Genomic DNA, 15,480 nt, shown 5'->3' with positions numbered 1-15,480 from the left:
GAGATGAGAAGGGAAGTACATGACTTCCTAGAAAGTAAAGCAAGTCACTGCCATTACTGTCTGATGAAGAGTTGGCATGAAAATTGGCCTTTGCTGCAGACATTACTGGTTATTTAAAATATCTATACCTAAAACTGCAAGGAGAGAATGTTTTGAATCCTATCAATTTATAGGAAGAATGTTTTGAATCCTATGGTGACGATTGTGAATCTATTGGGCTTAATCGAAGACAGTTTAGAGACATGTTAAAAGAAACAGACACAGAACTGTAAGATTTACCATATTACGCAGTAGAAAGATGACTAATTTGTGAGAAAGTTCTAATTAGGGCTTATGAGATGAGAAGGGAAGTACATGACTTCGTAGAAAGTAAAGCAAGTCACTGCCATTACTGTCTGATGAAGAGTTGGCATGAAAATTGGCCTTTGCTGCAGACATTACTGATCATTTAAAATTTCTATACCTAAAACTGCAAGGAGAGAATGTTTTGAATCCTTTCAATTTATAGGAAGAATGTTTTGAATCCTATGGTGACGATTGTCAATCCAATGGGCTTAATCGAAGACAGTTTAGAGACATGTTAAAAGAAACAGACACAGAACTGTAAGATTTACCATATTACGCAGTAGAAAGATGGCTAATTTGTGAGAAAGTTCTAAGTAGGGCATATGTGATGAGAAGGGAAGTACATGACTTCCTAGAAAGTAAAGCAAGTCACTGCCATGACTGTCTGATGAAGAGTTGGCATGAAAATTGGCCTTTGCTGCAGACATTACTGGTCATTTAAAATTTCTATACCTAAAACTGCAAGGAGAGAATGTTTTGAATCCTATCAATTTATAGGAAGAATGTTTTGAATCCTATGGTGACGATTGTGAATCTAATGGGCTTAATCGAAGACAGTTTAGAGACATGTTAAAAGAAACAGTCTCAGAACTGTAAGATTTACCATATTACGCAGTAGAAAGATGGCTAATTTGTGAGAAAGTTCTAATTAGGGCTTATGAGATGAGAAGGGAAGTACATGACTTCCTAGAAAGTAAAGCAAGTCACTGCCATTACTGTCTGATGAAGAGTTGGCATGAAAATTGGCCTTTGCTGCAGACATTACTGATCATTTAAAATTTCTATACCTAAAACTACAAGGAGAGTGCTTTCAATATTTGATAAGATAGATGACCCTTATATTACAGACTTTAATGTCTAGACTGACACAAATAAGGATTGTTGGCGTTCAAGCTTAGGCTTGTTTGTTTAAAGAAGAAAAATAGCAAAGGTAAATAGACTACTACAATTCCCTAGTCACAACAAACTACGAACAGCCGAACGGTAATTGGTCACAAGTTGGATCATAAGTGATAAGGGTATTCGCATGATCGCAAGACGGCTAAATTTATAGAGTATTTTATTGTAAATCGAAAAATTTCCAGGGTTGCTACAGGACTCTGTAGTATATAAGAGTGGTGTTATTGATGTTCAAAGTCAGAATCAGTATCTAGCAGTATCGAAAGTTGTTTTAGAGCTGAAACTTTGGAATGGTACTTATCTACTAGGTAGATAAGACATTAACAGACTTCTGAATGAGGATTTGACAGGAATATTCTAGAAAGAGCTGGATGTGAAATTTGAAGGTTTAGGCTGGATCTTATATAGACTAAATAAAATAAAAAACAAGTTTTGTTCTACTAAAAGTATGGAGCAACATTAAAACTTAAATCGAATAGAAATTAAGCTGTATATACGGGTGATTTCTCCCTCCTCAATACCCCTCTCTTCTCGCTAAAGTTTTTTAAGTATACTTTTAAAAAAGGTTCTAGTTCTAATTAAGCAGTCCTTAGTCGCTGTTATAGAATCGTGATTAAAGGTCGAACTTTACCGTAAAGGGCAGGGTATAGAGGAGGGGACAACCCCCCTTATATACGGAATAGTTTCTATTAGTTTCAAGTTTTAATGTTACTCCTTACTTTGATTGTATTCAATATAATTATTGTATTAATTTCATTCCCTTTGAAATTTAGGTTTGGAACGGTTCTTGAACTAAGAGTTTGATTCAACAGTTATATATAGCTATAGGTAATATACTAGAAGGAATCATCTTGGGAGAATGTTTAAAGTGTTACATATGCATAAAAAAGGAGTAAGAAAACGAGTATATATAAGAGACGTCAGTCAGGTATCTTTATTTCTGACTCAGTAAGCTCATTTATTTTTATTGGCGTGAGCACTTGCTAGGTGAGGTGTGTGTTAGGGGGATTGGTTGCCCTCAGATCACTATTAAACCCACCCTGGAAGTTTTAAATTAATAACCTCAGCTGCTCCTGAGATTTTTCTGATACGCGCTTTTGATAGTGCATGTCTTTCTGATACACTGTAATAGCCAAACCGTTAGATGAATACTATAAACCATCTCATTACTAGGGTCATTTTCATTCATTAGATAATTAAGGGGTGATCCCAAGTCAGACCAAATCATCCAACTCTGAGAATGTCCATATCAAGCATTTTGTGGTACCGAACTGTAAGTAAGGAGCAACTCGGCCCAATAATAATCAAAACTCTAAAAAACAGAATTTTGATAATAAAAGATACACAGAATAAATTGCCTCTTTATGTTGATTCCAAATATATAAGATACATTAAGTTCAATGTTACCCATCAAAATCTGCGAGTCAAAGAAAATTTGATTGGTTTTCAAGAAAATCCCCCAAAATTTAAGGATTCTTATTAATTGTCCCATCAGATTCATCGTATCAGAGAGCCTTACTGTAGAGTTTTCAAAGCTCTCGTTTGTAAAAATGGCGAATTTCGCATTTTTGCCAGGAGAAAGATCATGGTTGCGTGATTTTTTTCTTTTTTTTTGCTCTTCCCAGGGGTGATCGTATCAAACCAATGGTCCTACAAGATTGGAAGGGGTCTCATTAGAGCAGAAATTAAAAGTTCTAGTGCCATCTTTAAGTGAAGCAAATATCACCCCTCTCACGCCCTTATTCCGCCGAAGTTGTCCGATCAAAGTTTTGAGATATCTATTTGGTTCAAAATAGTTGAAAAGTCCAATAACTATGTCCTTGGGGATGACATGACCCCTCACAGCCCCCGGAGGAAGTGCCACAAGCTATTGAACTAGCCCGTTGTTTACATATAATAGTTGCACTGGAAAGTACAGACATTTTTCAGAAGAGGGGATTTTTGGGGATGGATTTTCTATGGGATGAATTTCCCATTGGGATGGAAGTTCCTGAGTGTGAACATTTTAGGAGAAATTTTACATGGGGGACATTTGCCAGAGTTCCTATGCAAAATTCGTTTTATTTGTCATGCTTTCTTATTGGTGACCCCATTTTACAAGTGGAGATGCTTTGGAGTATTGTCCAGGGGATATTTTCAGTGGAGTTGAAATTCTCTTTCGGATTTTTACCTAGAGAAGGAGGGGAAGGCTTCCTACGGGATAAATCACCCATGGGGGAATTATCAGGAGAAATCCTCCATGGGAATTTTTCCAAAGGAGAAAGAATTTCTATTGGAGGGGGGGATTTCCGGGGAAAATTTTCAACACAGGGGGAATTCAGCCATAATCCGAAAAACGATCAGAAATTAAATAAGAAACAAGTCTTTTTTCAAATGAAAGTATGCTAAGGAGTATTTTTCAGCCAGAATCGTCCGCAAGAAATTTTCTAGGGGGGGGGGAATTTGCCCCGAGGATGGAATTTTCCTGGGGTAATGTGCCTTGGGAATGATTTTACATGGGAAGAACCTTCTACGGAAAAATTTTTCGTGGAGGGGAGATATTCCAAGGAGGGGGAGGTGGAGTTCCTGAGATTATTCGAAAAACGATCAGAAATTAAATAAACAAAAATATTTTTTATCTACTGAAAGCAAAGAGCAACATTAAAACTTAAAACGAACAGAAATTATTCAGCATGTGAGGGGAGCTGTTCCCCCTTTATACCCCACTCTTTATGCTTAAATTCGACTATTTGTCCCAACTCTTTAAGAACGATTCCTGAAATACAAGGGCTGTTTAATTAGAATTAAAGCCGTTTTTTAAAGTACTAAAAAACTTTAGCGTAAAGAGAGGGGTATAGAGGAGGGGACAGCCCCCCTCATATACGGAATAATTTCTGTTCGTTTTAAGTTTTAATGTTGCTCCTTACTTTCAGTAAAATTTTTACTTATTTAATGGCTTAATAAAATGCAATGCCTTATACATGGTTATCATCTCAATTGAAAAAACAGATAAGAAACCTGATAACTTAAAGCACTTAAAGACCGATAAGTCAAAACTGACTTACTGGTGTTCGCCACTGCACAACCTGCATTGCACAATTTTCCCATGGGGGAATTATCACCAGGAGAAATTCTCCAGGGGAGCTTTTTCCCATGGAGAAAAATTTTCCATTGGGGGGGGGGGGTTCCGTGGAAAATTTTTCACACAGGGGTATTCTGCCATAACCTGAAAAATGATCAGAAATTAAATACAAAACAAGTCCTTTTCTTGAACGAAAGTATGCTAAGGAGTGTTTTTCAGGTAGAATCGCCGACAAGAAATATTCGAGGGGGAATTCGCATCGTGGATGGAATTGTCCTGGGGTAATTTTCTGGGAGGAAGGATTTTGTGTGGAAAAAACTTTCTACGGAAAAATTTTTCGGGGAGAGGAGATATTAAATGGAGAGGGAAGTAGATTTCCTGGTATTATTTGAAAAACAACCAGGAAATAAGTTAAGCAGAAAATGTTCCAGGCGGGGGGGGGGGGACAAATTCCAAAATATCAGTAGGGGTTGGGTGACAGAGAATATGTTTCAGAATTTTTTTTGCGTGAATAAGTTTATTTTTAAATACTTTTAGGAAAAAAAGAGCAATTAAATTGCATGCAAAATAAAATCAAAGAAAATAGGTAAACCACGACAAAACACTACTGAAATATTCCAACTCTTGCATTTCAAGGAAAGAAATCCAAAATGAATTTTGAAAAATCAAGAGAATGTAACTATGACAAGGTAAAGCACAACAAAACACTACTGAAATATTCCAACTCTTGCATTTCAATGAAAGAAATCCAAAATGAACTTTTAAAAATCAAGAGAATGTCATTGTGACAAGGTAAACCATGACAAAACACTACTGAATTTAAGTATGTTTCATCTCATTCGAAGACACGTAAAAAAAAAGTTGAAAAAAATATATCATGTTAAAAAAAAAAAAATGGGGAGGGGGGGGGGCAAAAAAGTTGGCGGGAGGGGGCGCCCTTCGAGTTTGGGGATAGGGGACCTTTGTGGGGTTGATGTCTCTGCTGGTTAGGGTCATTGGTGCTTATGATCCTTGATGGTTCGTACTCACATAGCCTACACCTTACTACTTGATTTTGCAAGTATGTCTAAGGTTTGTTCTGAATTTCATTATTAAAATTCTTTTCTTGCGATCTACATCTCTCTTAGTATCAACTTTTAGTATACTATAATGTTAGACTCTATTTTAAACTGACAACACTGTTCAAACACTACCTGTGTATCACAGAGAACACTTCGAAGAGGTGGTGCTAGGTCAACTCACAATGTCATTCTATCATCATTAACCATTTCCATAGATTTTTGTTGTCTCAAATTTACAAAAAATTGCCTGAGTTAAGAAGCCCTTCGGGGTCACCTTAACTGCTAGTCAGTTTAACCTTTTTTTTTTCCACCTTCATACAACCCGATTCACAAATACTATCTAGCTCTGTTTTTTTTTCTCTATTATTCAATTAATGTCGTTTGTATGGTCCAATTTTCGAAGCCCTTATCCCTTTTTTCTCTACCTTCATACGATCCAATCTATAATTAGAATCATTCATGCTTCTATTATTCTAACAATAATTAATATCGTTCATGAAGTTCAATTCCCAAATGCTAAATCCCTTTTTTGTAAATAGTTATTTTTTTGGTAGATGATTCAACAGCATATTGGCATCAATTCTAGACATGTTACATTCTTAATTAAACAATTCTCGAGTTAAGGCAATTGTCCAAAAAAATATATCACTTTTTCCAAGGGGAAACCCCGCTCGTACTGCTGGCTTTTTTTGCAATGTGCACTTATAACTCAATATTCTTGTAGGTGTCATTATATTCTTGAATGTAGTCATCAAACCTTTAAGGGAACATAAAGCAAGCAAATACCATGTAGTTTCAAAACGTGTTTAATCACTTTATTGGTTTTGCATGCTTTTTGCAATGTGCACGTGAAACTGTGCGAGGGATTACTGACTCTTTGAAAAGGTGTAGAGCATCCATAGAAGTGTAAGGCCATGTGAGAGGATACTCACTCTCTTTGAAAAGGTGTAGAGCATCCATAGAAATGTTTTCCTAGGGCATCCATAGAAGTATAAGGTACTACTCTACTGGCACTCATTACAAAACAAATTAATACGTCCATAAAAAGCTGGGAATATTTCTGTCCTTAAATCTAATATCCCTATTATAATTATCTATTATTACTATCTTAATTAGCTCATCTAATTTAGCATTCTTAGGGAAAAACTTCACAAGTAGCCTAGCATGTCAAAACTTAAAGGGTGTCCTGTCCCAGTTCAATAATCATTGCATGAATAAAGGTACTACGTAGGCATCTCCACTTTTATTTGTGGTCATTTCTGAGCTTTCCAAGTCTGAGTTAATTATTTATTTTTATTTCTCTATTGATTAAGGATCCATTAATGCATTTACATAAGTTAGGCTACTTTAAGGTTGACTTATCTCATGGCTTCATTTCTGTTCGTTTTAGTTTTTTGCAAAAAGATTTTTCTTAATTGATATACACTTATAGAAATATTAAAAATAACAGAAAAATGAATGAAAAATTCCATGGTGAAAGTATAAAGCCCCGTTTTAACTACAACAGAGTAAAAATTATTCTTAAAGAACTCTTAAAAATTTAAGTCTTAGAGGCCCTTACCTTAGAAAACTCTAGACAACTGTCAAGATTTATCGGAAATTAGAAAACTCTGGACTACATGTGTTTTACTTGACAATATTGGTAATTTGCTTATTCTTTTTGAAGCTGAAGGAAAGTGCTGAGCTTAGAATTGGATCACCGGCAACGCAAATAAAAAGGGGAATAAAACTAGAAAAGAGAGACTACTTTTGAGAATGCAAATTGGCCTAATATTAAGCATGTTACAGTTAACAGTAATGTTACTGTACAGTTTACAGTTAACACGGCATTCTTTGAAAAATTTTCTAAAATATCCGTTCCCTTCCTATCAAAAAACGACCTTTTTCAGGTTTTAGAAAATTGTTATCCTTATCTTTTGAGTTAACTATTTATTAACTTTTAGACTTATTTCCAACATCCATTTCCATCTTGAACACCCTGCTAGATTTAATTGTTCCTTATTATCAGAAAGTATAAGACAGATTCTTGATAAATGGCGTGAATAATTGATTGATGAATCTTGTCACCATAATAGAATATCTGATATTTATCAAACAGCACACACAAAACGGAAAGAAAAGAGACCGCTCTGCAACTGACAATTGAGAATAGAAAGGAATCACCTAAGTATTTTTTTTTTCTTTGCTTTTAAGAATAAGAATGTCATCTGTAGCCGATTCAAATTTGGCTTCATGTATCAAGAAATGTCTGACCTAGTTGTCTCAAGCTGAATTACTTGTTCAACCGCGTATCTCTTTTCAGTCGCACAGAAATGCATCCCGATGAAAAAGAAATGTTTAGAAAAAGCATATAGTATAGATAGGCTGCATTTTTGGCTTATCAATGAAGCAACTTAAATCTCTTAACTTTTTTAAAACAACCACACAAAATGAAATTCATTACCTTCACATTTTATGTGTGAGGCAATGATGTATCCAGGAGGGGGAAGGGTGAAGGGGTTTACCCCCCCCCTCTCATAGCCCAAAGATTGTCCGACTCCTACAAAACATAACAAAAATACATATAAACAAATTTGTAATGCGTTTTTAAAGTTTTCTTTTGTACCCCCTCCCCCCCAAAAAAATAAAATTCCTGAATGCACCCTTGATGTGAGGTTAACCTTTATATAAACTAGGTTCTTTTCTATAGCAGTGTTAACATGCGCGTCTGGTTATAAAAGTGTCTGTCGAGGCATCTATTTCCAGACAGTTCTCACTCAAATGTAAAATTCGGTACTTGGTAGCAGCAAGTTACAGCAAAGCCGATTCCCGTCCTCCTAAACAAGGTACTTGCTGAAAAATGGAAGTCCATCTAGATTCCATAAATGCATGCAATCGAATGAACATCATCCTTAAGCGTAGATGATTAACATGGTGACCAAAAAAACTCCCTGATTGTTTGAATTTGAAGACTTAGACATAGAGTTTTACATTCTAAAACAATATCTTGCGTCTAGAACAATCGGCAGAAAGCGTGCTCTTTGAGTAGTAAAACCACTAACGACCCCCTCTCACCGAAAATTTAGTTCATTTTATTTAGTTTTCTCTAAAATGGGATTGTTTAATTCAGTCACAATTACACTATTTGTACAGCAGATACAATATTATTTCCATTTTGACAAATTTATCATTTTGAACTATTAAACAAATAACTTTGGAAATAATATTGTATCTGCTGTACAAATAGTGTAATTGTGACTGAATTGAACAATCCCATTTTAGAGAAAGTTAAATAATATGAATTAAATTTTCGGTGATGGGGGGGGGGCTGTTTGGTGTTTTACTCCTCAAAGAGCACGCTGAAAACTTATTAGGTATATATTTGCAGCCAATTCCAGATTCTCGCGCTTCGAGTGGCATTTTGATCATTTTTGGCTATAATCCTTGGGAATTTTTACTGTTAGATGGTTGTATTCCGCATAATTTGATCGTTTAAAATCTTTGCTTCCAAGATCGTAGCTTCTCGAGTTATAAAGTTTCCGATTGTGGTTGAAACTGTCCTGGAATATAAAACAGAACCATATGGAAATAATTTGACGAAGTGAAAGCCACTGTTCCTAAACTTTCCAGTGCTATTAGATTCTAAGGTCATATTTTTTACAGTTTAAGTGGAAATTCCAAAGTAGAGGGGAAAATGTACCCATATCATTTTAAAATTGCCATCTATGCTCTATGTCAAACATCGAGTTTTATGACGACTCAAGCACGTTCACAGGAGGAAGACTCAGTGATTTTAGCAACATTCTCTCCTCTTGTTCCAAATTGCAAGATTTTCATGATTTACTCTATATTTTTGGCTTATTTCGAGTATTTTTTATTCGTGCGTTTACACCCCTCGATATTTCTTACCCATTCTGAAATAAGTTCCTTTGTGCGTAATATCTTTGTGTCGTAATAAAAAAGGCGATAGGGCCTAAGATATAATTTGCAATCCCCATAAATATTTAATATGTCCCTAAATTATGTTTATACATTTTAGTGAATTGACCAGCTTCTATACTAGTGAAAGGGTTGTCAATAACTCCGCTCATCGGTCATATTCACAATAATGTGTTCACTGATTTCTAGATTGAAATGTTATAAAACACAACTATAATTGAAAATAATTCAATAAAAAGTAATTTCTTCTTTTCTTCCACTTTAGACAAACATGGTTTCTTGTGAGTAATTTAAGTATTTCTGATAGATTTTCAAAGTTGGAGATGCATTATAAAAAGTCTCAGTAATGAACTATTTTGGTTTATCCCATCACCATGGTCTTATCTGCTGTTTTTGTCAAGTATTATATTTGTTTTTTCCTTGTGTTTTTTTACAATTGAAACTCATCCATTATTTCTTACTACATTGATCAGTTATAAATAAACAAATTAATTAATACTTAGGATGTAAAAATTCTTTTAGGATGGTAAAATTGAAGTTGTGTTACAGTAGCCTTCCTAGCTTAGCATCTAAAGCAGTGTTTATTTTTTCTTTTTCTATAGCTCTGTAAGGGCCAGATCTACACTTAAATATAGGCCTAGACAATAAAACCAAAGAGCAGTAAATATGATACTAACAATTTGGTGGTCAGGTTCACCAGGGGTCCAAATTCACAAAATGCATGGGATGGGCAAGGACTTGTTTTTAATATTTTTTCGAAAATACAAAAAAGGGTGCTCTTAAAAATGTTGGGACGGAGGTTTTTTTTAGTTCTTGAATTCCAAAAAAGTACTTTTAAAATCTCCAGGTCGGGTCTTCTGCCATCCCTTCCCTCCCCCAACTGGTGTCCATGAGGTTAACGTAAATATTGCTAGAGTACGGGCCGCTTAAGGATATGAGAAAACCCTTTGAATAAAATCTGACCCACCCATTTCAGAAACTTGCTTATGTGTTCCAGACTCCAGCTATTTCCATTTATTAGTCTTATAGATGATGAAAATTTTTGAAGATAAAATATTAAATGTCAGAGACATAGGCCTGAAATAGAAGGCATGTTCTTTAAAAATTGGAAGTGAAATTATGACCATTGAAAACCTCATCTCGGAATCCGAAGTGACTAATAAGGAAGTAACGAGTAATGCTAAATAGCAAGTATCTCGGTAATGTTAAAGGTAGCAAAGTCACAAACTACTAATGGTATTAAGCAAGCTCAAATCAGAACAACAGAAATTTGAATAGATGGCTCAAACTTATGTCGCATCTAAAGTAGCATGTCAAATCTAAAACTTTTCAAAAAGTTTTCGATTTTCCTTTTTCAGGGTGGATTTTTTTTAATTTTGAGCTTTTAACGCTTAAAAATTATTTAACGTATCTTGAAGACCTGAAGAAACCATATTTGTACAACAGCTAATCCTTAATAACAGTCAAAAAACATTAAACTTACTTTTCACATTTATTGTTTTCTTCTTTTTCTTTGTTGTTTTTGTTCTTATGTAAGCTGGTGTAGAATAAACTTACCTTGTGCAACACGATGCCATTTGAGCAATTGTAGTTGAGTTTCTGTATGTAGCTACGATTGAACTCCGGAAGAAGGAAATGTTCCAAGCATAATTATCTTAATCATGTGAGTTAGATGGCTCTGTATAACAGGTTTGGATTATAATAACATTACTATGCATTATTCTTTGACCATGTGAATCTGTGATTTAGTCTAGAAACAAATTAAGACAGTTTTGAAAAGGATCCCAAATTTTGGTTGAAGATTCCAAGTTCGTCATTGGAACGTTTGAATTCCTTAACACCTTTTTGAGTCACTTTGATTCAAATCTTGGCTTTCACTACTAAAATGGGACAAGATATTAAGCATATAACGCGAAAATGGCATCCATTTAAATTAATCTATGGTCTAAAATACATTCTGTTAAACTTCAATGGTAAATAAAATGAGCTTTTTAACGTTTTTTTGGTTTTAGTTATTTGGTTTGTGACGGGGGTCAGTGGCGTGACTCTGTAAGCTCAGCCAGAGTCCATCCAGCTTTAAATGGTACCTGGAGAAATCTGGGGAAGGTAAACAGAAAGGGTGCGCGAAAGCACAGGATGGTTGGCCCCAACCCCCCATTGCACTTCCTGGCTGAAGGGCCAAGAAACGGAGATCAGCACTGCCGGTAGAGACTCTGAAGTCCAATGCCGTATTCTTTACCTTTACCTTTTTAACGTTTCGAGAGCGATTCATTTAATATAGCAAATAAAATGACAATACTAGTTTAATGGCTACCCCAAGAAGTAAAAAAGAGTTCCTATTTAGAGGGAGCCCAAATACACTAAACATGGTTCAATCTTCTGATCGTCCTTAGTTTCAAACAAAGACTAAAAACTCCATATGAAATGCAGGGGGAGATGAATTAGAAACCAAATTTTTGTTCAACTAGTTTGTCTTATGTTCTCATTCTGTTTAATTCGTTATAGCATGTAAAGTTTGCTTGGTAAAATCAAAGCATAGACCTGACTTTCATTGAAATATATCTTCAGATTTTTCACTGTTTCAAGTTTAGATTCTCAAAGGAATGGCTTCTAGCTCTTAGATAAGGAAATTGTTGAATTCTATGAAGTTTGCACAGTCCAGAATCTCGACTCTTGTTGAAGCATAAATTATTAGTCTCTTGTAAAAGCATGACTTATTTACATAAGAGGAGAGGAAATATCTGAAGATTCGTCAAATTATCATAAGAAACAACTTGTTAAATTCACAAAAACTAATGTTCTAGACATGAAAAAAAGGATATAACTATTCTCTGTAATGTTGAAACTTTAGATTAATTAATACGCTAAAAACATTTTGTAAACCACTTGACAACATACAAATCAACCCCACGCCACTCAGATCCTCCCCAAAGTAAAAGGCTGACGAACTTTGCCAAAATTCTCCTATGTCTACGGTGTGGCAGTTTCAAATCAGTGTTTTACTGCAAAAAGACGACCGTGGCACAATATTTAAGATATTTCTAAGAGTCATGTCTGTTCTATATAACTTGTATGATTTGTTATAGTTTAAGCAAACCTTCATTTTATTGTTTTGTTTTTATTTTTCACCATATATAGGCTAATCGAGGAGCTTCAGGGAACCCAGCTTGGGGGCATACTTAAGGGGGGGGGGCTTCTTTCTCATAGACCTTTTGGGCCGAAGGTCTTCTGCAAATATAAGAAAAAAGCTTCGAACTGTTCTAATTTATAATTTTTTTTTGCTTTTTGATGAAAAAAAATATAAAAAACCTCAAATTCTTTAGTTTTAAATGCGTATTTTTTGTAAATTTTTACTTCTAAATTTCATAAATAAAAAAAAATCCATCCAGTCTACACGAAAGGAAGTGGTGATCGCTATTCAAAACACAATATTGGTTTTAAAATCCTCTTTAGACTCAATTAATGGCGCAATTATGAGTAGCTCTCGTGTCAAAGCTGTTCAATCCATAAAATAAACAACAAAGAAAGATAACGAAAAAAGCGATTACTCCTTTCATTAGTTTTTGTCAATCACTTTGCGAAATAAAAATTCCGGGCTTGTTTGCATTCGCTTAATTTTTAATGGGAAGCATTTTGGTGGCTTTTTAGAATGTAATTTTCAACGCATAGATAAGGTATTAATAAAGTGCATTAATACTAAAATTTAAAAGTATTGATTATAAGTGAAGCTAATCGATCTGTAAAATAAAAGACTTAATTATCGATGTAATTTGTTAGTAGCAATATGGCTTGTTATAAGGGAATAAAGTTAACCTCCTGTCAGTATCAAACAGTTCGTGGTAACAAACTGTAAGCTAGGAGCGACCCGGCTCAATAGTAACCAAAACTCTAAAAAGCAGAGTTTTGATACCAATACATCAAAAGAATCGGATTTTTATGCTGATTTCAAAAATATAAGCATCATTAAGTTTAAATTTGCCTTCATTTCGAAAAAAAGGGGGGAAAACCCCATAAAAGTCATATAATCTTAATGAAAATCATATATCTCCACATTTATTGCATTGATGCCTAAATGAGTTTACTTTGATGAGCTCTAAACCCTTCCAATGATAAAAACATGATAATTTGTGTTTATGTTGGAGGGTAAAATAAACATATATAAACAGACAAAGCGTGGTCTTAAAACACTAAATCTTTTACATAAACCGTATTTAAGTTCGCACAAGAGTAATTCAACTGCAAATGTCAAAGAATAAATAGCATTTTGATGCTTACGATCACAATGTCTCCTTGAGATAATTTGGTAAATCATGTTATTTCTTGCAGGAATGACAGCGATGATTCGAGCAATGAGGATGGTATCGACGATAAGCGTCCATCCTCAATAAGTCATCCAATGGCTATGCTGATGGGTGGTTTGATGCGAAACAGCGTTGTAGAAACAATGCTTTTGACTTCTGGGAACGTCACTGTTGTACATAAAGAGTTTAGTGAAAAAGAAGCACCACCTATAAATGGTAGTTGTGTTTTGGATAAGTGCAAAACACTGAATTGTACTCTTAGCGCGCTAATCTCGTCTTCAGCCCCCATACCCTTGGCTGATACTAAAGATTGTAATTGTGAGGTAAATTTTAGAAGATGCGTGTCATTAGGATCTGAAAGAAGCTTAAACTCTTATAATTGGGATTCTAGAAGTGTTCAAAATTACAGCATTATAGGTGACATTAACAGTTTATCCATCAGTGATAAAGACTCTCTTAGCGCACACGAGTTAAGTGCAAACAACATTAGTCTGAATTATGATATATCAAATATTGTTTTACCTACTTATACTGAAAGGGCACTAGACAACTGTGCGGCATTACTATCAAGCAATGAAGAAAAGCCGGACAATAGCAGTCAAAGACTTTCTCTCCCCTTAGACTTCAGACAAAATTCAATTAGTAGTCGTGATTCATATGCAACTTGCGTGAGTAACTCATTACCAATAGAATGTGAATCCCCAAGCGCTTATTGTAGTATGGATATAAGTCATTGTGAACGAACTTTGGATGATTCTGAATCAACAAGGATAGGTGGGATCGAGTGGAGACGTTCTTCGATGATTGAAGATTTATATGGAGGCTTAGAGTGGCGAAGGCAGTCAAAGTACAACGAGGAACGCCAAGTGAATACCCGGCAAAGTCTCATTGGAAATGAAGGTAGTAATTCTTCTCTCACTAGCCTTGTTTAAGGTGGTTTCAAACACATTCCAGAAATATTAGTTCTTTGGCAAGAAAAAAATTAATGTTGGCTAATTTTTTCTTCAAATAAAAATGGTCGTGCAATCAGACTTTCCATTCTATTTTTCACTTATGTCAATTGTTCTTTCTTGAAGTATATGCTATTCTCTAATTCAATTATCATATACTATACCGTTTTTCCATGACCGACAGGCTGAATGACCTCTTCACCAGAACGTTTAACTTGCCTTCAATTTGATTTTGTATTTTCATCGGTATTAGGTTTTTATACTGAAGAGAGTTTTTATACTAAGATGGGACAAAGTATGTCTGTCCTAATGAAAAATAACAATTCGAACACTTCCTTGTGTTGTATGCTCAGGTTTCATTTCCATAACCTAAAATGATCGACAGTCCATCCAACACGTCGGTACCATCGTGACAGTAGTGTTTTAATAAAGAATTCGTACCTTCATATCTGTATTACTTTTTAAAAATACCATTCTTATGGCAATACAGAGGAAATTTAAAACTTAGAATGAAGGGAAATTAATGCTTTGCAAAAGATTCGTATATCTATAAAACTAGTACAAATAAACCGATTGATGATTTCCCTGTGTTTGTAAAATTGTGCAAAACTAGCACTTGACTGAATTTTATTGTTCCTTTTAACCTGAATAGTAGTTATTACTTCTAAGTCAGCGTCCAATGGAAAATGTTTTTCAAACGACAGTTTCTTCGAATTAAACTTTATGTTATTAGTATTGTATTTTACTCTAAAATGTAATAATAAAGTTATTATATTAAACTTTATTTTACACAGAAAGTTTAAAGTTTCGGTAAAACGTTCGAACACAGCTCGCTCTTTATTAGGTTGCAATTGTTGCTGCCATTATAATTATCTTTGGTAGAAGGTAGAGACAGATGAGAAGAATTATTCTAGCTATCTGTAAAATGTTTTTATTATTGTTTT

General features: G+C 34.7%; 1 protein-coding gene across 1 annotated transcript in view; it reads left to right on the top strand.

Moving 5' to 3' along the window:
• Nucleotides 1–15,480, top strand: part of GABA-B-R2 (gamma-aminobutyric acid type B receptor subunit 2) — a 302,526-nt gene that overhangs the window by 264,243 nt on the left and 22,803 nt on the right. Inside the window, exon 12 of the mRNA XM_089096425.1 lies at nucleotides 13,612–14,486. Coding sequence (XP_088952551.1) covers nucleotides 13,612–14,486 — 875 coding nt within the window. The remainder of the gene's footprint in view (nucleotides 1–13,611; nucleotides 14,487–15,480) is intronic.

The sequence above is a fragment of the Artemia sp. Qi Xiang Cuo genome, chromosome 11 (assembly GCF_049724085.1).
Source record: "Artemia sp. Qi Xiang Cuo chromosome 11, ASM4972408v1, whole genome shotgun sequence".
Lineage (NCBI taxonomy): Eukaryota > Metazoa > Arthropoda > Branchiopoda > Anostraca > Artemiidae > Artemia > Artemia sp. Qi Xiang Cuo.
This window is presented reverse-complemented; position numbering and strand designations above follow the sequence as displayed.